The 21,341-nt window shown below is 39.2% G+C and overlaps 2 protein-coding genes across 7 annotated transcripts in view; one reads left to right on the top strand and one right to left on the bottom strand.

The window, feature by feature from the left end:
* Positions 1-255: 255 nt before the first annotated feature.
* On the bottom strand, positions 256-1,163 carry LOC116470399 (uncharacterized). Its single transcript, XM_032155941.2, is given in 3 exon segments — positions 256-726; positions 728-977; positions 979-1,163. Coding segments are annotated over 3 exon segments (648 nt in total). The 3' UTR covers positions 256-513.
* USP6NL (USP6 N-terminal like) overlaps positions 853-21,341 on the top strand; it is a 150,986-nt gene continuing 130,497 nt past the window's right edge. Inside the window, exons 1-4 of one of the 6 annotated variants that reach the window (XM_058431403.1) lie at positions 883-1,052; positions 10,492-10,581; positions 11,007-11,129; positions 15,043-15,129. In XM_058431403.1, coding sequence (XP_058287386.1) covers positions 15,126-15,129 — 4 coding nt within the window. In that variant the 5' untranslated portion in view covers positions 883-1,052; positions 10,492-10,581; positions 11,007-11,129; positions 15,043-15,125. Of the gene's footprint in view, positions 1,053-1,854; positions 1,870-2,550; positions 3,819-10,491; positions 10,582-10,938; positions 11,130-15,042; positions 15,130-21,341 lie in introns of those variants that run through there. The other 5 variants (XM_032155682.2, XM_058431416.1, XM_032155668.2 and 2 more) reach the window with 5 other exon arrangements.

Raw genomic sequence — 21,341 nt, 5'->3', positions numbered from 1 at the left:
TCAGCTAATTACGGCTTTGGAAAGTTTACATCATTCATCTTTTTATGGCACCCCTTAATGGGAGGCTTTGGAGATTAAAACTCTTGACAATTTCCACGATGTAAAAAAGGAAAGTTGACCTACAGAAAGATGGGACAGTGATGAACATTTGAGAAGCTTGAAGCAGCAACGGGATCTACACAGTAGCCTACTTAAAAGTAGTGCTGATGTGAACGCTTAGCCTAAGTTCCTGAAAAATGACAGCAGTGTCACCTGTGTCAGTAGCAATGGCATTTTATTGAGCAGGTGACTGCTTTACACTTACTACCAAGCACTCGCTTGTTCCAGGACAGCCCCATGAGGCAGGTCCTACTATCGTTCCACTTTACAGATGAAGAAACTGAGGCACAGAGAAAAGTGTCCAAGGGCTGGCACCTGGTAAGTAGTTGAGGCAGAAATGAAAAAAAAAAAAGCCAGGCTGGCTCCGGAGACCATCCTCTCGCCCCCTACTCAGCTGACCTCCCTACGTCTCTGCTATCCTCTGACCTGCCGGCTGGACACGCCAATGTCGCTCGTTTGCGTGCCCCGAAGCCCAGCTTTGGGTCCTGGGCTTCCAGCGCCCGCTTCCCGCCGAGTGGCTCCGGGCACCTGCAGTCCTGGGCGCGCGTTCCCGAGGCGGGCGGGAGCGCGCACGGCGGGAGTGCGGGAGCAGCGCGCACGTGCCGCCGGAAAGGGGCCGCCCGGGGCCGCGCCAAGATGGCGGCGGCCGCGGCCGCTGCGGTGACGGTTGGCGGCGGCCGGTGAGGCGGGCGGGGCCGGAGGCGCGGAGGCGGGGTCCCGGGCGAGCCGCCCTGGGAGGCGGGGGCCGTTTCCATAGCGGCGGCAGGAGGTGTCGCGCCGGGGAACTTCCTGGTTCCCGGGCTCGGCTTCGCCGGGATCCTCTTGGAAGGGAAACAATGGGGCGGAGGGCACTGCGGTAGCCGCCGCCGCCGCCGCGCGCCGGACCTGCTCGGCCGCCCGGGACCTCCCGCTCTGCCAGCTGCCCAAAGCCTCGCAGTCGGGACCGTAGTGAGGTAACTTCCATTCCTCAGCTCCCGCCGCGAGGGGCCGGCGGCGGCGGGCTCCGCGGGCATCCTCCCCTGGCCGGGACTCGGAGTTGGCCCCGGGGAGCCGGACGCCGCCATTCCCGGCCCCGGGAGGAGGGGACGCGGCTGCGGTTCGCGGCTCGGCCCGGGGGGGCGGCTCGGGCACAGTGCGGGGGCTGCCCCTGTGTCCCCGCGCCCGGAGCATGGGGGTCCGCGGGGCGATGGGCGGGCTGGGGGCGCCGCGCGGGGTGCGGGGAGGCCCGGGGGTGGAACCCGGCGACGGCCTCCCCGAGTGAGCCGTGGTACCGGCCAGGCGCGTCGCCCTCGCAAGTTTCGGTCGCGTCTCCCGAGCCCCAGTGGGCAGGACCCGGGCAAACTTCGTGCCTTTAAATGACTGCCTTGATGCCGCGGAACTTTGTTTGGACCAGGCGAGGGGAGGATGGGGCGAATGAGAGATTTGCAAGTCTTGGAAATTCGTGCGCCTTTGCAAAGTTTGCAAAATAGTTTGGCGCTCACAACCCTAGGCTGGTGCGGCATTTGTAATGCGTGAGAACGGTTCCTCGCAGGTGTTTTACTGCTAGAAAATGCGGGACGCGTATGAATCCATGGGTGCACGTTTCTGTAATTTGAAAATGTTGTCTCTCCCCACCCCCCACCCTTATCCCTTTCTTTCCCAACGTTTAATCCGCAGATAGATGCTTTTTAGACCGTAGACTTCAGCATGCTTCCTTTGGACTGGGAAGGCTTGTTGAATTGGGGCCGTACCCAGTCATTGGAAATAATGCGAGACGAATGGAAAAAAAAAGTGAGGACGCCGTCTTAAGTATGTTGCTTGTTGGAAGAAAATGGTTTCAATCCTATATTAATCCTTTTATAAAAATAATTACGTCTTTGGGATATTTAATATTTCATAGCTTAGAAAAGTTACACAGAACTTTAGAGATCACCCTGGCCAACTCCCTCCTATATTGAGTCTCTGGGAAGTTCCTTCAGGGGGAAATCAGTGTTCTTTTTTCTTTCCTGAAGTCATCTTAATAAGAATAAGTTAGCCAGCAGCAAGTGAACAGTGGTTTATTTCCTTTTATTTCTGGTTCAGTCAGACCCTAAAATTAACAAAAATATTTCCTGGTTTGCCATTCTTTTATAACAACATTTGTAAACATAGTGTAGTTCATTACTTAAAATGGATGTTGATGCCATGTTGTATTCTACATAGGCAATTAAAATATGTCCAAATAGAAAAAAAAAATTATACTAATAAAAGTATAAGTTAACTTTTAAAGGAAGAAATCCTAATTGCAAGTACAGGTATCCTTAGTTAACAGAAATTCCTTTGCTGATTATATATATATAAAGAATTAATGAGTTGTTACAAAGGCACTCAAAGAAACATCGTTTGCCAAATATTAAGAATTTGGGGCCTGAGCCTCAGTTTTGGTGCCTACTTAGTTTTTAGCTATGCAGCCAGACTCTCTGTTGTACTTGTTTCTGGTAAGACTAGTCCATTACCAGTTTTAATAATGTTTTGACATGCAAATAGCTCCTATTGGGGACTGACTGACTTTGGTTAAACAAGCCAGTAAGTAGAAGTGTCAGATTTGGCACTGTCTGTTAGTTGATTGATCATCCTCTGGCATTATAGGGAACCAAGAGAACTACCCACCCCAGCAGATCCAACCTGAGTCTCCAACGCCAAGCAAGGGTTGCCCTGGTCCATCTTTGCCACCATGTGCACATGTGTGTCAAGTCCTTGTTACATTTTGTAGCCAGCTAAGGTGGGTGAAAAAGAGGCCAATGAGTTCAAGCTAGTAGCAAATTGAAAACAAACAAAATCACTCTGATTAGAAAGTGTGAGGAATGTTAATATAGTAGAATAGGATAGCTTTGGGAATTGCCACTTCAGGTAGAGAGAACGAGACAAGTGATTACAATTCTGGTTTATGTTCACAATTTCACTGTAACGATTTTTTTTTTAACCATTCTTTGTAACTAGTGCAAGGCAGACCTCTAATTACCAGAAAGTTATAGTTTGTTCCTTCAATGTGATTTTTGAAAAGCATAGACTGGCGGGTTGCAGTGGCTCATGCCTGTAATCTCAGCACTTTGGGAGGCCGAAGCAGATGGATCATTTGAGGTCAGCAGTTCAAGACCAGCCTGGTTAACATGCTGAAACCCCCGTTTCTACTAAAAATACAAAAATTAGCTGGGTGGTAGTGGTGCACTGCTGTAATCCCAGCTACCCGGGAGGCTGAGACAGGAGAATCCTTTGAGTCTGGGAGGTAGATGTTGCAGTGAGCAGAGATCGCTCCACTGCACTCCAACCTGGGCCACAGAGTGAGACTCTGTCTCAAAAAAAAGAAAAAAAAAAAAGGAAAGAAAAGCATAGTCCATTGTCAGATATGATTTCATTATATTGAGAGACTCATTTTTCCCTTGAACAGATGACTCCTGTATTTACAGTGGAAGTCACTATAAGAGTAATAATTGAAAAGAAATCCAACTTGTAGCACACGTCCATGTAGTACATGAGATTTAAGCATGGGAATTGGAGCGACAGAGACTTGGATTCTCAACTGGTCTATGCCGGTTTCAGGTTGTATCACCTCATGCAAATGACTCAATTTTTAAAAGCTCATTTCTTTGTAAAATTGGAGAGGATCGTAAATTCAAACGTGTTTATTCAACCATTATTTTTTGAGTGCCTTCTGTGTACCCAAGGACTTTGTGTTAGGTACTTCGTTTTCAACATGTGGGGTGAGTCCTTTGATGTGAAGTACAGGGAGCTGTAAAACCCATACCTAGGGAACCTAACTTGGTTTTGAGGGAGTCAGGGCAAGTTCCCTGAGGAAGCGACTTGTAAGACCTGAAGATGAAGTGGAGATAGTTGGCTGAAAAAAAGAGGCAGGTGTGTGGGAAACTTTGAGGGTGAGAGAAGAGCTTGTTCGCAGTCGCTGAAGAGATTGGGAAGGTTAAATAAGCTGCTTCTGTATGAGTTCCCTCCATAGCCCATGAGCAGTCACTGTTGGTTATGTAGAGAAGGCCCTTGGCACTGTTCTTGGATCATCTGAATGAAGCAGCTCAGCTTTGTTCCATAGCCATTAGAGAAGGGAAGTCATTCTACTCATCTGTATCCATACCAGACCTGGAAGTGACTCTTGACATACTTTGATGTCCACTGTTATAACTCTGCATTGGATTACTTGTTAGTTTTGATAGCTGTAAGACTGGGATTAAATGTTAAATGAAATATTCTTTGATTTACTTATGGAGATGCTTTGTAATATCAGGATGGTCTTGGTTTCATTTTGATTCCATTTTCTCTTTGAAGAGCTTGGACCACCTCTCACAAAACTGTAGTAGCAATCCACCCTAAAATACAAATCTTCAGTAAGTGGCAGGTAGTTTTCATTTGCCTACTGAAAGATCAGGAGTTACTCTGGAGTTTCATATCTTGTTTTTAAGCGTTCTTAGCTCTAAAGAGATTATTTAGTTACTCTGTAATAGAGGTACACATTGCACCTGTGTCTTGCTGACATTGATATGACTGTAGAAAAACTTAAAATTTTATCCTGGAACTTTCCTTTCATTGAGTCAGCCAGTGAATTAAAAATTTAACATTTTAAATAACTAAATGAAAGAATATTATTTTTAATCTTCTTAATGTATTAGTTTTGCTGTTAGTAATGTTATATAGATCAGTGATGCAAATTATTATTATTATTTTTTTTCCTTTTCCTGTGACAGGGTCTCGCCCTGTCACCCAGGTTGAACTGCAGTAGAGCAGTCTCAGCTCACTGCAGCCTTCGCCTTCCAGGCTCAAGCGATTCTCCCACCTCACCCTCCCAGGTAACTGGGACTACAGGCATGTGCCACCATGCCCAGCTAATTTCTGTATTTTTTTGGTAGAGATGAGGTTTCTCCATGTTGCCCAGGCTGGTCTTGAATTCCTAGGCTCAATCGATCCTCCTGTCTCAGCCTCCCAAAGTTCTGGGATTGCAGTTGTGAGCCACTTTGCCTGGTTAATATTTTATTATAGAATTAATGCAGTATTTATAAGTCAGTTGGCTCTAGGTTTTTTGTTCTTGTTTCTTTTTGTTTGGTTTTTGGACATTTAATGTCCATTGGCATATCTGTGGTAAGATAAGGTGAAATAAGATTTTGAAGTCAGTCACAATGGAAAAAAATTGAATAGATATGCAGGCTAAAATTTATAAAAGTTAGGTATATATGTATGAGCTAGGTGTTTTTTGTGTATTTCCCTGTTGCGCATATTAAAAAATAATGAATTGGCCTATAATAACTCTTTATTGACAATAGTTTTTAAAAATTAATTTTGGCCAGGTGTGATAGCTCACTCCTATAATCCCAGCACTTTGGAGGCCCAGGTGGGTGGATCACATGGGGCCAGGAGTTTGAGGCCAGCCTGGCCAACATGGTGAAATCCCGTCTCTACCAAAAATACAAAAATTAGCAGGGCATGGTGGTATACGTCTGTGGTCCCAGCTACTCGGGAGGCTGAGGCACAAGAATCACTTGAACCCGGGAGATGGAGGTTGCACTGAGCCGAGATCATGCCACTGCACTCCAGCCTGGTGACAGAGTAAAACTCTGTGTCAAAAAAAAAAAATAATAATTTCAAAATCTATTTGTCTTCACCTCTTCTATGTTCATTTTTAATTTTTTAGCTTTATTTTGAATTGATTTCTTAAAAATAATTTTTCTGTTTTTTCATTTTTTAGCTTGGGATTGCATATTCTTGTACTATTCCTTTAGTGTTCACTTAAATTTTAATATATATTCTTGATTTATCAAAGTGTAATATTGAGACTTTCACCCTTTTTCTAGATACTGCAGTAAATAATGCAAGACCTTTAAAAACATTTACATTCAATTTCCTTTCTTATTTCATTATTGCTTTGTTTTAAGATGCATGCATATTTTAAACCCCACAGATGTATTTCTGTTGTTTTATGCTGTTTTTATTTAATTAGACTTACTGCATTTCATTTTCCTCATTCTTTCTTACATTACCTGACCTTCCATCTGGAATAATTATCTTTCTGCCTAAAGATACCATTTAGTATTTCTTCAGAGTGGGTCTAATACTGACAGGTTTTCTAACTTGTTTAAGAGTATCTTTATTTCACCTACATTATTGAAAGATATATTTTGCTGGATGTAGAACTCTAGGTAAGTCTTCTGGAGAGATTCTTTAATATTTTGGATTGTTTCTATTCAGACGTCAGCTGCAGTTTATTCCTTCTTTGTTGCTAATTTGTTTCTTAGGCTGTTTTTATGGTTTTCATTTTGTCTTTGGCTTTTAGATGATTTTCTGTCTCTTTCTGTTTCTGTTTTTCTCCTCCTCTCCCTCTTGCACCATTTCTTGTTTGAGGTGTATGGGGCATTTTGATACTGTGACTTGATGTCTTTCGTCAGTTTTGGCAAGTTCTCAGCCACTCTCTCTTCAGATACTGCTTTTCCCTATTCTCTTGCTTACTCTTTCTGGGAGCTCAGTTATACAACGTTAGATTTTCTCCCTGAATCCTCTGTGTATTTTGCCTCTCTGGTGGTTTTTTCATCTTTTTGTATCTTTTTTGTTCTGAATATTTTCTTCAGGCTACCTTCCCGGACTAAGTTAGTCTTCATTTCTAATCTGCTCTTCCCTGGGTTTTAATCTGTATTCCCTGGGTTTTAAATTTTGGTTATTAGATTTTTCATTTTTATTTAGACTTTCAATTTAGTTATTTTTCAGATATGCTTTGCCACTTGTCTAGTTTCTAGTTCCCTATCAAATGTTTTAGATTTTGCATATATTTCTTTAGATGCAGTAAGCACAGTAACTATACCCCAGAGTGTTATAACATTTTTGTGGTCTCTTTTATTTCTCAAGGAGTTTCATCTCCTTATATGCCTGCTTATCTTTGATTGTGTGCTGGTCATTGTGTTTGAAAAAGTGTTTCTAGCAGTCATTATAGGTTAGGTAAGGATTTTTTTCAGTGCTTTTGCCAGACACTTGGGATCACTTTTATTCAAATAAAAAGTTGAGAGTCTATGCAATAATTGGTTTAGTTTACTTCTAAGTTTTTCTTTCTCATGGGATTCAGTTTTTTGCTTATTCTGAAGCAGAGATGGCTCCCTTGGTGGATCTTGTACTCTGACATTTTGTCCTCTTAGCCTTGAAGGCTGCCAAAGTGTGGTTTAGACTCTAGGCACCTCTTTGATTAGGCAAACGTTTACCTAAAGAAGCCCCAAGGTGCCTTGCTTTCTATTTCAGATTTCTGTCTTCTCTTTGGATGGTGGCTGGTAATTTCTCACTGTCTTGTTAGCTGTTTGATATCCTCCCTCGTTTTATGTGTGTATAAGGAATACACATATAATGTACACTAATCTTAAATGTATACTCTGAAGAATTTTTATAAATGTAATTGACTGTGTAATCGCTCACATAACATACAGTAGTCCTCCTTATCTGCAGTTTCACTTTTCCTTGGTTTCAGTTCCTGCAATATAGTATGAGAAGATATTTTGAGAGACAGAGAGACTACCTTTTATTACAGCATATTATTATAATTGTTTTCTTTTATTAGTTATTATTTATCTCTTAGGTAGAAGGGTCTGATTGTGAAGCAGTACACTAATTTTTAAAGCAGAATTTTAGAATACATTTTCAAAGTAGTGCTAAGATTCTGTTGCTGTAATTGCTGAAGATAAATTTCTGGAATTTTTTTAGAAATTGTTTTTTGGAGATACTGAGTTGTATCCCTTATCAGTTTATATCACATTTTGATCCAGTGTTTTATTATCAGTTTGAATTCTGAGCTCGTTCACCAGACTTGCTTGGGAAACATTTTTTCTATTACAAAAAATTTTTTTCCTCAATGATTTGCCCTCATTGAGGCTTGCCAAAAGAATGCCATCCAGATTCTCCCCTGAAACTGAGGGTTACCTCTGACTACTTCACTGTCAGTAGTCACTTTGACTTTCTTTTAAGTGATAGTTGGATCTGCCCCATTAAAAAATACGTAGAACCAACATTTTAGACCAGCTTGTTTTAGATGGTTTACTGTAATGATTTAGGTTGATCTTTCTTACACGGCTAAGGAAATTAGAACCTGAGTTACCCATTGAATTAAAATCAGTTTTAAGATAATAAATCATACAGTGCTAGAAAGAGAACTTAAAAATTGTGTTTCAGTTTTCTTATTTTATGAGACCAAAAATGGATCAGTAGTAACATGTGTGAACCAAATAAGATATTTAGTTTACCAGCACACTCTTTTATGCATAATTCCACAGCAACTCTGAGTGGTAGGTAGGCTGAAAATTTTAACTCTCATTTTACACACAAAGAAACTGAGGGTCAGGGAAGTGAAGTGACTTGGTCTGTATTCCTAGAGCTGGTTACTGGCAGAGTTGTAACACATTTGCATTGAGGACTTCCTATATGTTGAGTGATTTCCCTGCAAGCTTATAGTCCACCCTTATACTGCTGACTTCCAGTTTTATTCACATCCTACAAGAATTTTCCTCTCTTCACCTGTGTGTATTTACACCTCTTGGTCCGTAAGTTTTCCAATTTTCACTCAGCACAGGGCCTTTGAATGAGCTATAGCCTTGACTGTCACTCTGGTTGCCCTTAGCACTTTTATTCTGAATATGTTCTGTTAGCTGGAGATGGCTGGAACCAAGCTTGTCTTGATTGTTCCCAAGGCCTTTGAGCAGTTTTTGCTTGTTGTGGAGCTGAATTAATATCTATTAAATGAATAGATGAATACATTCTTGTATTTAGAATCCAATTAGATATAGATTTTCGAAGATAGGGCCTGGAATTATTTACTCTTTTCTTTATATTTTTCATGGTGTCTGCTGTAGTGCTTATTGTTACAGTTGGCAGTCTGGAATTTTTAACTGACTTTTAAAATGATGTCGGACTCCTGAAAACCAGATATATTGTATCCTTCATTTTAACTTTTATCTGTAGAGCACAGGCATTATGTCAGTTCTGATATGATGTATCAAGTAGATTAGGCACATCTACCATGTAAACAAATTATAGGTCATTTTTGAGAGGCCCTGACTCTATAACTAATAGAAGTAGGGAAGACTTGGAATGGACATTTGTTTTCCTAAATACCTGGAAGTTGTCATGTTGACCGGTATAAACCTACTAGGATTTGATAAGTCTGTCTGGAAACCTACCTGTGGAAGGGGAAATTTGACCTCATTCCTATCTCATGCCTCATTAACATACAAGTGTAAAGAAACCGATGAAACCAAATGATTGCTCATTTTGCTCTCAGGCCCATCTCATTCTTTGATCTTATTAGCAGGAAGTACTTTGTTGATTTAGTGAATAGCATAAACAAACCTCCTTTCTCTCTAGCAATGACAGAAGATTTGCTTTACTTTTGTGCTGAGAAAATACTTAAAGCTGTAGAAATGTGACGTGTTTCACGGGGTTGCAGCAAGAGCATTCTTTAGGGAAAGCATAAGAACTGTGAAAATACAGTGTTGAGACTTTCTCTGTTAGTGAATAATGACTTTAATATTAACTGAAGTAATTTCTGATGAGAAGATATGACAGGTTGAGTGTCTCTTACCTGAAATGCTTGGGACCAGAAGTGTTTCAGATTTTAGACTTTTTCAGATTTTGGAATATTTGCATTATACCAGATGAGCATCCCAAAAATGAAATCCGAAGTGCCCTAATGAGCATTTCCTTTGAGTGTCACGTCAGTGCTCAAAACGTTTCTGATTTCAGAAAGTTTAGATTTGGGATACTCAACCAGCACCTGGGAATCTGCCCTGACATATATTTGAACTAATGAACCATGAATCTGAATGAAGGAAGGAGGGTACTGGAATTACTGTGCTGTACATTCCATGATGCGAGAGACTTGGCTTTGTTCTTGGCAGTGTCTGCGGTGCCTAGTACACTGCCTGGCTCATAATAGCTACTCAGTAAATACTTATTAGTAAGGTTTATTATGCATTATACATTATATATTTATTGTAATATATATTATATATTATACATAGTAAGTCCTTCCTATTATCTATGTTATTATCTGCCTGTTTTAAATTTAAAAACAGAACATTAATCATGTAAGTATTGAGTTATAGCCTTTGAGGAAACAAATGTAGCTTGGTTGAGGCATCGTTTCTGATGCTTTTTTTCTTTCTGACTTGATGAGAAAGTTGTGTTAAACACACTGCTGGTTGTTCATTCATTCATTGTCATTGAATTTCTTTGAGACATTTTAAATGAGTACATGAGAGTCTATTAAATGTGAATTAATAATTTAGTCAATCCCTTGTTATTTGGACACGTGTGTGTGTGTATATATATATGTATATGTATATATATTGCTATTACAAATAATACATCAATGAAGGACATTTTCTTTTTTTTTTCTTTCTTTTTTAGGGGGTAGGAAAGTTCACTAAATAGCAACTTAGAAAAACAGGATCTAGGAATTTCTGTGAAAAAATGAGCTGGGATTATACAGCTGTGAAGGTGAGATCAGAAGCTTCAGTGGTCAGACAGCTGAGATAAGACAGCACAAATGATACAACTCTTGGTTAGCCAGCTCCTTCTCCACATAGATAATGTATAATCATCAGTCTTCACATAAAAGCTATCTTGCAATTTGTGTTGGAACAGCTATCACTTGTATTTGTCTTTTACTTTTAAGGAACAAATGAACCACTACAGCTGTTTCAGCCTCTTAAGCGTGGCTTAAAGATTGTAAATGCATTTAACTCCTTTATACATGTGGTTACGTATATTAATGTTACTTTTATAATTTCTTTCTGAATTTCATTGGAAAAGTTTTGGTTTTTCATATTAAAATACTGTAAAATATTATATTCATACAAAGACTATGTGTAATACGTTACATAAAGACTGACATAATGATGTCCATCCCATCCTCTCCTCAGTTTAAGTGACAGAACATTCCCAGTACCCTCCTGGATCACCTCTCTCTACCCCCATCCTACCACTGGCTCGAGGAAACCATCGGCATCACTGTGGGCTCTGGCATTCCTTTGCTTTTCTTTATAGTACGTTACATATGTGTATATCTCTTAACAACATATTGTTAATTATACATATTTTGGACTGTTATATAAGTGGTATCTTTACGTGTGTGTGTATATATGTGTTCAGTATATATAATAAGTATATATCAATAATACTTGTGATATTTGTTGATGTGCCTACCCATAGTTCATTCATTTCACTGCTTCATAATACTTGATTGCATAAACATGATATCATTACTTACCCTTTTGTTGATGGAAATTTCAGTTTTTTTGCTATTATGAATAGCATTGCTGTGAACATTTTTCAGTATATATCTTAGCACACATGAAAGACTTTCTATAGCCACATATCTCTCCTTTGGTTGGTGTTTGCCTGATAAGCTTTTTTTTTTCTTTGAGGTGGAGTCTTGCTCTGTTGCCCAGGCTGGAGTGCAGTGGCGCGATCTTGGCTTACTGCAGCCTCCACCTCCCAGGCTCAAGCAATTCTCTTGCCTCAGCCTCTCCAGTAGCTGGCATTACAGGTGGCCACCACCATGCCCAGCTAATTTTTATATTTTTAGTAGAGACAGGGTTTCACCATGTTGGTCAGGCTGGTCTTGAACTCCTGACCTCGTGATCCACCCGCCTTGGCTTCCCAAAGTGCTGGGATTACAGGCGTGAGCCACCGTGCCCAGCCTGATAAACATTTTTAATGCTTATTTCCCGCCTTTATATGTTTTGCTGATTTAGGTGTATTTCTTATGAAATATGGCTAGACTTTTAAAGTAGTCTTTTTAGCTAGAAAATTTTTAAATTTGGATTTAAAATTACATCTTTACTGTCTGTTTTAGTCATCTTTGGCTGTAATAATGCTGTGTAACGACTTCAAACTTTCAGTGCATAACACCAGACGTTTCTTTCTAGCTCACGGGTCTACGCTCTCTGTTGAGTTTGGCTGGGTTTGGCTGTAAGCTGCGGGTTAGCTTCGGTTACATGTCAGGTATTTATTCATCGTGGGCCATTGCTACCTGGGGCATACATTTCTTGTGCTGCATGTAGGAGCACAAGGGAAGGCAGGCTGCCTCAGTGCTCCTCAAGCCTCCAGTTAGAACCATTCCAGCAAGTCATATGGCCACGCCCTTAGACTTAGAGTACCTGGAAAATGAGATGAAAGGCCAATTTTTGCAGAAATATCCCAATATAATTTGATGTGAAATTATGGGTTTAAGACATTACTTTTTCCCTGTTGGATGGTGTGAAAAACAGAAAGCAAGGTTTTTCTTCTTTCACCTCTGTATGTTTAGTGCAAAGGTAGCATTTAGGGGAAGAGAAAGGGAGTCTGAACATTTTATCCTGTGTGCTGCTCAACTACCTTGTTCCATATAACAATTGGTAGACTCCTTACTTTGAAAGTAGGTCGGAGGGGCCGGGTGCCGTGCCTCACGCCTGTAATCCTAGCATTTTGGTAGGCCGAGGTGGGTTGATCATGAGGTCAGGAGATCGAGACCATCCTGGCTAACACCATGAAATACTGTCTCTACGAAAAATACAAAAAATTAGCCGGGCGTGGTGGCAGGTCCCTGTAGTCCCAGCTACTGCACTCCAACCTGGGCAACAGAGTGAGACTACGTCTCAAAAAAATAAAATAAAATAAAATAAAAAGGTAGGGCCGGGCGCGGTGGCTCACGCTTGTAATCCCAGCACTTTGGGAGGCCGAGGCGGGCGGATCACGAGGTCAGGAGATCGAGACCACGGTGAAACCCCGTCTCTACTAAAAAAAATACAAAAAATTAGCCGGGCGTGGTGGCGGGCGCCTGTAGTCCCAGCTACTCGGAGAGGCTGAGGCAGGAGAATGGCGTGAACCCGGGAGGTGGAGGTTGCAGTGAGCCGAGATCGCGCCACTGCACTCCAGCCTGGGCGACAGAGCAAGACTCCGTCTATCGGAGGATCTACATTTTAAAGCTGTGATTAGTGTAAATAAAGAATTCTGAACGTGTGACTTCAGTTATGTCATTTATAAATGTTTCTAAGAACTACTCCATGACATTCCAAAACATGCATTATATAGTTTTGTAAACTATAAAATTTGTGTACATTTATTACCTCAGATGGTAAGATTATAAGTCTAGTGTTTATAAGTTTTATTATACTGGTGTTTTTGAGGTTACTATTTTTGGTGCTGAGAAAACTCTTGATGTCTTAAGAACTGAAATCCTTGAATAAGTATTTCTTTGGCTCGTTTTGGTTATGGGCAGGAAGCAGGGTGCTACATAGCACAAGGTGCTTTAATGTTACTATTTAGGAGTTTTAAATTTAAGATTAAAAAATTTTATATAAACATAAGGAGAAAAGTCCCTGGTCAAAGAGACTAGACTCTACAAGTATAAATTTAAGTGGACTCTTGGGTCCTCTGTCAACATTTAATCCTGCTTTATTTGTACCACGGGACTGTCTTTCCTTGTCAGCAGTCAGCATGCTCCAGGTCCACATGTCCTACCTCAGAGTTTCCTAGGCAGGAAAACAAATCTAAATAGAGTCAATTAAGCACCTTCAAGAGAGTATATTTCTTGTGAGAAACTTCCATCATGTATTCTAAAACTAACATGTAGGTTATATGTTTCAGATTTTCCATACAACTTCTCATTTCCTTTGGGATAATTGCGTTATCTGGAAATGGAAATCATTTAAGTGGACAGATAAAGAGGAAAGCATGTGGGTTGGGGGTCAGGGTGTTACGTGGCAGCACTGTGATTCTATGCCATGCTAATTACAGTGTGCGGGCCATGCTGCACACATAAGTGCTGATACAATCTGTTTTCATTCTGCAAATGAAATACTTCTGATGTATATTACATGATGCAAGTACAGTATATAGATGTGGTAAGCAGTATTTCTTCAAAAAGTATTTCCCTAACTTTGATTCTAAAGCAGAGGTCTCTCGTAGTAGTATACTGTTTTCTTAATTGATTTAGAAAATAACCATCACCTATTGTGATTGGAAGAAGTAGCTTATTTGTTTATGAAGGAAACTACATATGAGGTAGCACAGGTGTACATTTTGTGTTGAGTCTGATCTTATCTGTGGAATTTTATATGTTAGATTTAGGTAGGCATTTGTGCATCCATGGTTATGTTTAAATATAGCATTAATATTTATACCTATATTAATATTTTAGAAATACAGTAATTAAGAGAGGAAGATTTATAAAGTAAATGTTAGCAAAGGGTTAAGTTTGTATTAATACTAACACAAGTTGATGTTTTATGTTATACTCTCAAGTGGAAAGGAACAAGTACAAAATTTTATATGTAGTATCAAGTATATTTTTAAAACACTTAGAAAAAAATGGCTTGAAAGGAAATATGTCCCAAATGATTGGGTAGATGTAGGGTAAGGGTAATGTGTTATGAGAGAAGTTTACCTTATTGTTATTCTTTTTTTTTTTAACAATGAACCCATATTACTTTTATAATGAAGAAAATATTCATTACTAGAGAAAGTCTACAGCAATAACTTTGCTGATCCTTATTTGATGTCTTACATTAATCATTTATGTGCAGTCAAAATATACTCAGCAGGTATGATGTAGGCTGTATTTACCCTAGATGGAGTGCTTTCTACCTGTGATTTACTTAGTTGGGAATGGGGAAGAAATGTTTTTAGTGTTGAAGACAAAGGACACCTGTTAATAAGTTTCTATGTGGTGATTACTTACTACATATCATTTACATTTGAAGTAACTTATTTCAAAAAAGGAAAACATGAATTCAACAAGATATTCTAAAAGTTGATTAATAATCTTTTATATTTAATAGGTGATCACAAGAGTTCTTTTGGAAATAGTAGAACATTTTTGAAACAAAATGATTTTCTTTATTTTCTTTAAGAAAACTTTATTTTAAATATTGACCTATAGAAAATACTATTTATTTCTCTTTGTTTCCTGACTAGGACATGTATTCCTCTGAGAAACCTTGGACAGCAGATTTTGGTTTAATATCTGATTGGGACAACATTCAGAGCCATTTCCAGTCATGAGTAAGTGCGCTGCTACCTTTCCTTCCAGCCATCTCAGGAGCGTTTGCAGTATTGTGCGTAGCAGAAGAAAAACATGTTACTGAATAAATTGGAATTTGTCACTTATTCAGAGATTTTATAATCCGGTTCCACCCAGCACTCTGCGCTTGTCTGTATTAAGACAAGGAGATACTTTCTGATGTTTGATTTATTCTAACAAGTTTCATGTGATGAGGAAATCTGGTCATTAGCTCTTTGGCTGAGTTAGTTCTGTTATCTAAAATTTTTATTGACTTGCCATTGGAAAATGGTTCTTCAGAAATATGAATAGGGAACGTTGCAGTTGACCATAATTAGTAGAGGTTTTATTGTGTGAAATTTAATCATTGAGTAACATTGGTTATATTGTATTTAAGGGAAAAAAAACCCCTAACAATCTGTCAATGTCTCTGACAGAACAAAGAACCAAGGCTATCCTGGGCTTAACCACATTTGATAATTTTATCTTCTTAGTTGTAAGGGGATAGTATATGTAATATTTTTTCTCTATTCCTATATACTTCTGCTTGTGAACAAGAGAACTGGATTTTACTTTTTTGTGTTAACTGTTTCCTTTTAGAGGGTGGGAAAAGAATTGAGATTTTACCATAACTGGGATTATATGGAGATTTGAAGTACACATTTCCTGGTTATGGAATTTTTGGGATGGAATGAGCATTTTCTTATTGGAAGATAATATTAGAGTTTAAGTGTTTTCACATATTATTTATATTGATTGTATTTACCTTAATATGAAATAGGGCAGCTTTTCTCATCATCAGTTCGAATAATTAGGCAGTTGGTAAGTGAAAATGAGGCTGCTGTTGTGAAATCTTGGAGTGCTTTCTACTAGGAGTAATATCGGAAGGAATGGTCTTTGATTTTTGACTTTTCAGTGGTATACTTTTTCGGTAGTGTACTTTGAAGAAACAAGGATAGTGGCTAGATGAGTTCAATACAGATTAAGAAAGAGTTTTTTTTTTTTTTTGAGACGGAGTCTCGCTCTGTCCCCCAGGCTGCCGTGCAGTGGCACCATCTCCGCTCACTGCAAGCTCCGCCTCCCGGGTTCACGCCATTCTCCTGCCTCAGCCTCCCGAGTAGCTGGGACTACAGGTGCCCACCACCAGGCCCGGCTAATTTTTTTTTGTATTTTTAGTAGAGACGGGGTTTCACCGTGTTAGTCAGGATGATCTCGATCTCCTGACCTTGTGATCCGCCCGCCTTGGCCTCCCAAAGTGCTGGGATTACAGGCGTGAGCCACCGCACCCAGCCAAGAAAGAGCTTTTGTTATTTCAGCTCCAATCATGACATTTTGTGAGAATGTTTATCTAATGTAAAGTGCTAACTCTAGTGAAGATGGTAATTAGTTCACAAAAATTAAAATAAATGGCAAGCATTTTAACTTAAAAACGCTTACATTTTGGAAAGTAAAATGAATTTTCTTCTACTTTGCAATTTTTGGGTTCTGTTAGGATCAGTGTTGCAGATGTAAGTTTTTTTGACGACAGGTAGCCTGCGCTTTTCATGGTTGAATCTCAGTGTTTGATGGTGTCTTGTATACTGCTTACCCTAGAAAACAAAGATCACAGTCCTGCGAGGATGAAGGCAGAGGGGAGGAATGGCTTGTCAAGCAACTAATATTGTTTGAACCACATAACATTTCTCACCTTTAAATTACAATGTTTATATTTCATTTGCAAGATTTTTAGCTGGTTCTTCTTTATATCCACTAACTCTTTCATTTCCACTTAAAACAATTGGTTTGTTCTGTTATTCTTTTATCTCTTTGTGGATCTTTTACATGCTTATTTTAAAGTCTTTTTCACATCATTTGATAATTTTAAAATTTTGTCTTCAGTGAATTTATGTTGTGATTGTTGATGTTTTCATCATGTTCTGTAATTTGCAGGCACATTCTGATGGAAGTTTTTTTGCTCTTATGTCTCTCTCTTTGTGATTTTTGGTTTTTTCATGCTGGTCTAGCAGATTCACAGTTGTCTCTGCCTGGCTTTGGAGTTCCCAGATCAGAATCAGGTCTGTGTTAGTGGGTCAGAGCCCTGGCCCCATGGTGACGTTGGGGACATCACAGATTCAGTCACTGAGTCAGCTGGCATTAGGTCAGCAACCTCTTATAAGCTGTAGCCTCAGCACAGTTAGCAGAAGTGTTTTCAATCTGTTTCATAATTAAGGAAAAGTACCACCCCAGTCTCTGGCTTTAGGCACAGAGCCTGGCTCTTGACCCTGATTCCTAGGGAAAACTTTTCTTTACAGTTACCCCACAGGACAAAACTTCCTGCTGCTTTGTCCTGCCCTGGGCCCAGAGTCCAGCGGACCTTGTGCCTTCAGTGTGCCTCACCCTTTATGTTCCTGTTAGATTTCTGATCTACAGAGATGTTTGGGGCATAGCTATGCCATTTTAGTGACTTGTGTTTCTCTTTCATCTGTTATTTCTGTGTGTTTGTGTGAAGAAGGGGAAGCTACTGAGAAAGAACAATGCCATTGCGGACTTAACGCCTTACTTCACACTTCAGATTCTTTTAAAAAAAATCAGCTTCTGAGTAGTCTGCTAATTCCTAGAGCCACTGCCTGTCACCCACACAGCACTCCAGTTGGGAGGTGTGCCCTGTGCGCTGCTTCTCCATAGCACTCTGCCTGCCTCATTCTGGGACCCAGCAAGCTGTATTCAAATCATCTGCTTATTTACTTGTATGTTTCTCTAATCTGTGTGCTCCTTGAGGAGCAAAGATGATTTCATTCCTGGAGCCAAACACAGTTCCTGGCACTAAATAGGTGTTAAATAAATATTGCACTACCTTGGGTGTTTGTAAGTAATGTCTTAGTATGCAGGAGCTATTCTGTGTTTTATTATTAGTATTTTTTGGTGAAATTGGAGCTGTTGCCATGAGAAGAGTGTATGTGTAGAGTGTGGCCTGAGACAAAGCATTCCACGCTGGCGGAGCAATGTGAGAAAGGTGTGATGTTCTGACTCCACATAGGTGTTACTAGTGAATTGAACATGCTGGAGTCTAGAGATAGGAAGGGGGATTGTAAAGGTGGAGGAGACGAAATTGGGGTCCAGGTCATTTACATTCTAGGAAGTTTGGACTTGCTCCTATAGGGCTTAAGGAGCTATTAAAGGATTTCAGTTAGAGGAGCAACTTAATGAGATTTCATTCTGGAAAAAATTACCCTGACAAACAGATATTTTGTTAGATGTCCGTTAAAAAGATTGGTTACACAGGCAGTATTCACCCTTTCTTGCCTTGTTTTCAGTTTTCAGTTCTTTCCAAGCTCCCTTTGAATCAGACTGTTACATTTCTTTTTCTTGTCCATTTGATGATTTTCTCTAGCGAAAGAAATTGTTCTTGAGTAGACCACTGTACCAAAGGTTAGGGAGTATTAGAGCAATCTATCTTGTGCTGCAGTTTCTAGGGTGTTGTAAGTCTTCCAAATGGTCGTGATCAAGTGTGTCAGAGTTCTTGTTTTTGAGAAAAAAAAAATTATGGACGTGTGGTACAGGCTAAAAAATGGCAATATATGTCACTGAAGTTTGGATAGAATTTCCAAACTTAGATTTGGGTGGGAATGATGGCTTAGCTTTTTTTCCCCCTAATATTTTTCTGGAGATTAAAAGAAAGATTGGATATTTGTATGTCTGGGTAGATTTATCTGTGCAGTATTTCCCAGCCCTTTCCATGTTATCAAGCGCTAGAATATGGTCATAGCTGTACATCACGTGGGATAAACTGAAGAAGCTGTTTAGGGCTTAGAGGCACCTGGCTCTAATGTCTCAGCCCAGGCAGCCAGGTGTGGCTCATTGCCATGGCACCCTCTTGGCACAGTAGTTGGAATGCCCCATCTAGAAGCTTTATAATGTTTTTCCGCTTTTATTCTGGTGGATATATAGGCTATCACCTTCTGAGGCTGAGCATCTATTTTGTGGAAAATGTACTATATGATGCCATTATTATGATGTGCATTTCATTGTGGATTGTACTTTATTACAATCCACAAAAAGTCTTTTGATTTTTAGTACATAAATTGTTGTTTTTCTGTATTTGCATATTTAACATTTAACACACTTGCCCATTTTGTTTTGTCTCAGATGGTACCAAAGATTAAATTGTTATACTCAAACTGTGACTATGATTTGAAAAGGAGCTCTCAGATCCATAATATAAATGGTCACAAGAGAAGTTTGTACACAAGGCACAAAATAGTGATTATTTTGGTAGAATATATTAAAAAAAATAAGTGAAAACACCAAAACACAAAAGTAATTAGAGTATTACTTAATTTCCTTTTCCAAAGCTTTAAGTAAAAACAAAAACCAAAAACCAAAACAAAAAAACACTTACTAGCTTATTTGCTCTGTTTTACAATTTTAGTGTTCTGTATTTTATTTCAGTTTCTTCAGGAAAGTTTTGCTCTGCAACTAATTACGTGATAGATTTCCTAAGAGTTTTTCTCTTCTGGCTGGGTAATCCAGGAGTGAATCTATGACATTGGAGTGTTTGATTCTGCCCTTTGTTCTAAATAATGAAATGAGTTTTTTGAGGTCATTTTCCGATATGAAATGTTCCTCATTCACCTGAGGAAGAATAATGGCAGTGAGTAATTTGGGGTGTAGTGTATTTGTGGTTTTCTAATAATATAAGAGTAAAGGTCTTCATTCACTGGAGCAGGGGACTAAGTGTTCATGCTGAAGTGAAGAACAATTTGTTTTAATATTTGTTAGAGCAGATAATGTTATAAATAATTGATTAGATTACTAAATCTCTCAGTGGTAGTAGAAGGATTCTTCGGAGTCTTACTAAGTAAAAAAACAGAAAACTTCCCATAAGTACTGGCGAAACCTCTCTAAGACAGTAGCATATCTAGATAGATAAACTGTTTTGTGGAATAGCTGCGTGCTTCAGAAGTTGGGTAGAAGTTAAAAGAAAATTTAAGTTGAATTGTATTTGAAATGCCAGCATGTCTGTTATTTAATGGAATCTTAAATCCCCTTACAAAGTATAACAGGTATCCTTTTGTTATATTAAGACTCATTTATGTTTGATAAATTTAGATTTGGGAATATAAAGTTCTAAATGTTAGTTATTCTTAAAATGAATATATAATCAGTGATTCTTAATGGAGGAGAGGAATTTGGAAATGTATGGAGACTTTGTGGCTGACAGTTGCTGGGGGACCTGATGGCATTTAGTGGGCAGGGGCCACCGTCAGACCTGTGGCAGCCTTCAGCTGTAGTCAGGTGGTGAAGAATGCCAGCAGAAATTGCTTCTCAGAAAATTTATGTGATCAATTTCTTAGTTTATTGTACTTCATTGTTATTAATACTATTTAAAGTGGAATATACTGTGCTTTTAGCTAATTTATCTTCTTTTGACCACTTGCTGTAGAAAAGTGAGTAATTCTGAGGCCGAGTGTGGTGGCTCATGGCTGTAATCCCAGTACTTTGGGAGGCCGAGGTGGCCGGATCACCTGAGGTCAGGAGTTCCAAGACCAGCCAGGCCAACATGGTGAAACCCCGTCTCTACTAAAAATACTAAAAAATTAGCTGGGCATGGTGGCGGGTGCCTGTAATTTCAGCCACTCAGGAGGCTGAGGCAGGAGAATTGCTTGAACCTGGGAGGTGGAGGTTGCAGTGAGCTGAGATTGAGCCACTGCACTCCAGCCCAGGCGACAGAGTGAGACTGTCTCAAAAATATAAAGAGTAATTCTTGGTTTGATACTATGGGAAATTAAATATGAATTTAATATAGTCTTTTCCTATAGAGTATATTTAATATTTTAAGTTAAAAATTTTTTGGGAGGTGGTTTACATTCTTTTCTTATATATTTTCTTTTGATATTTTTTCAAACTTACAACAAGAAAAGTTGTAAAAATAGTACCCCAAATTTCCATATACCTTTTGGTCAGATTTATCAAATATTTACATTTTGTCCATTTGATTCTCCCTCTCCCTTTCCCTCTCTCACACACATCTCTAGAAAAGAAGTTAAAATGTTTAAACAAAACATTTTCTGTGAAAGTCTGTTTTCCTTTTATTTAGTGATTTAATTTTTTGCATAAATGTAAATTACTCTAGTAGTATAAGCTTAGTAAAGCTTCTAAATTATTTTTACTAGTTAAATCTTAAAATTTCAAATTATATACCTACTGTTATATTTTTATTCTTCAAAAGCTATAT

Source organism: Hylobates moloch, unplaced genomic scaffold (assembly GCF_009828535.3).
Source record: "Hylobates moloch isolate HMO894 unplaced genomic scaffold, HMol_V3 SCAFFOLD_2, whole genome shotgun sequence".
Lineage (NCBI taxonomy): Eukaryota > Metazoa > Chordata > Mammalia > Primates > Hylobatidae > Hylobates > Hylobates moloch.
This window is presented reverse-complemented; position numbering and strand designations above follow the sequence as displayed.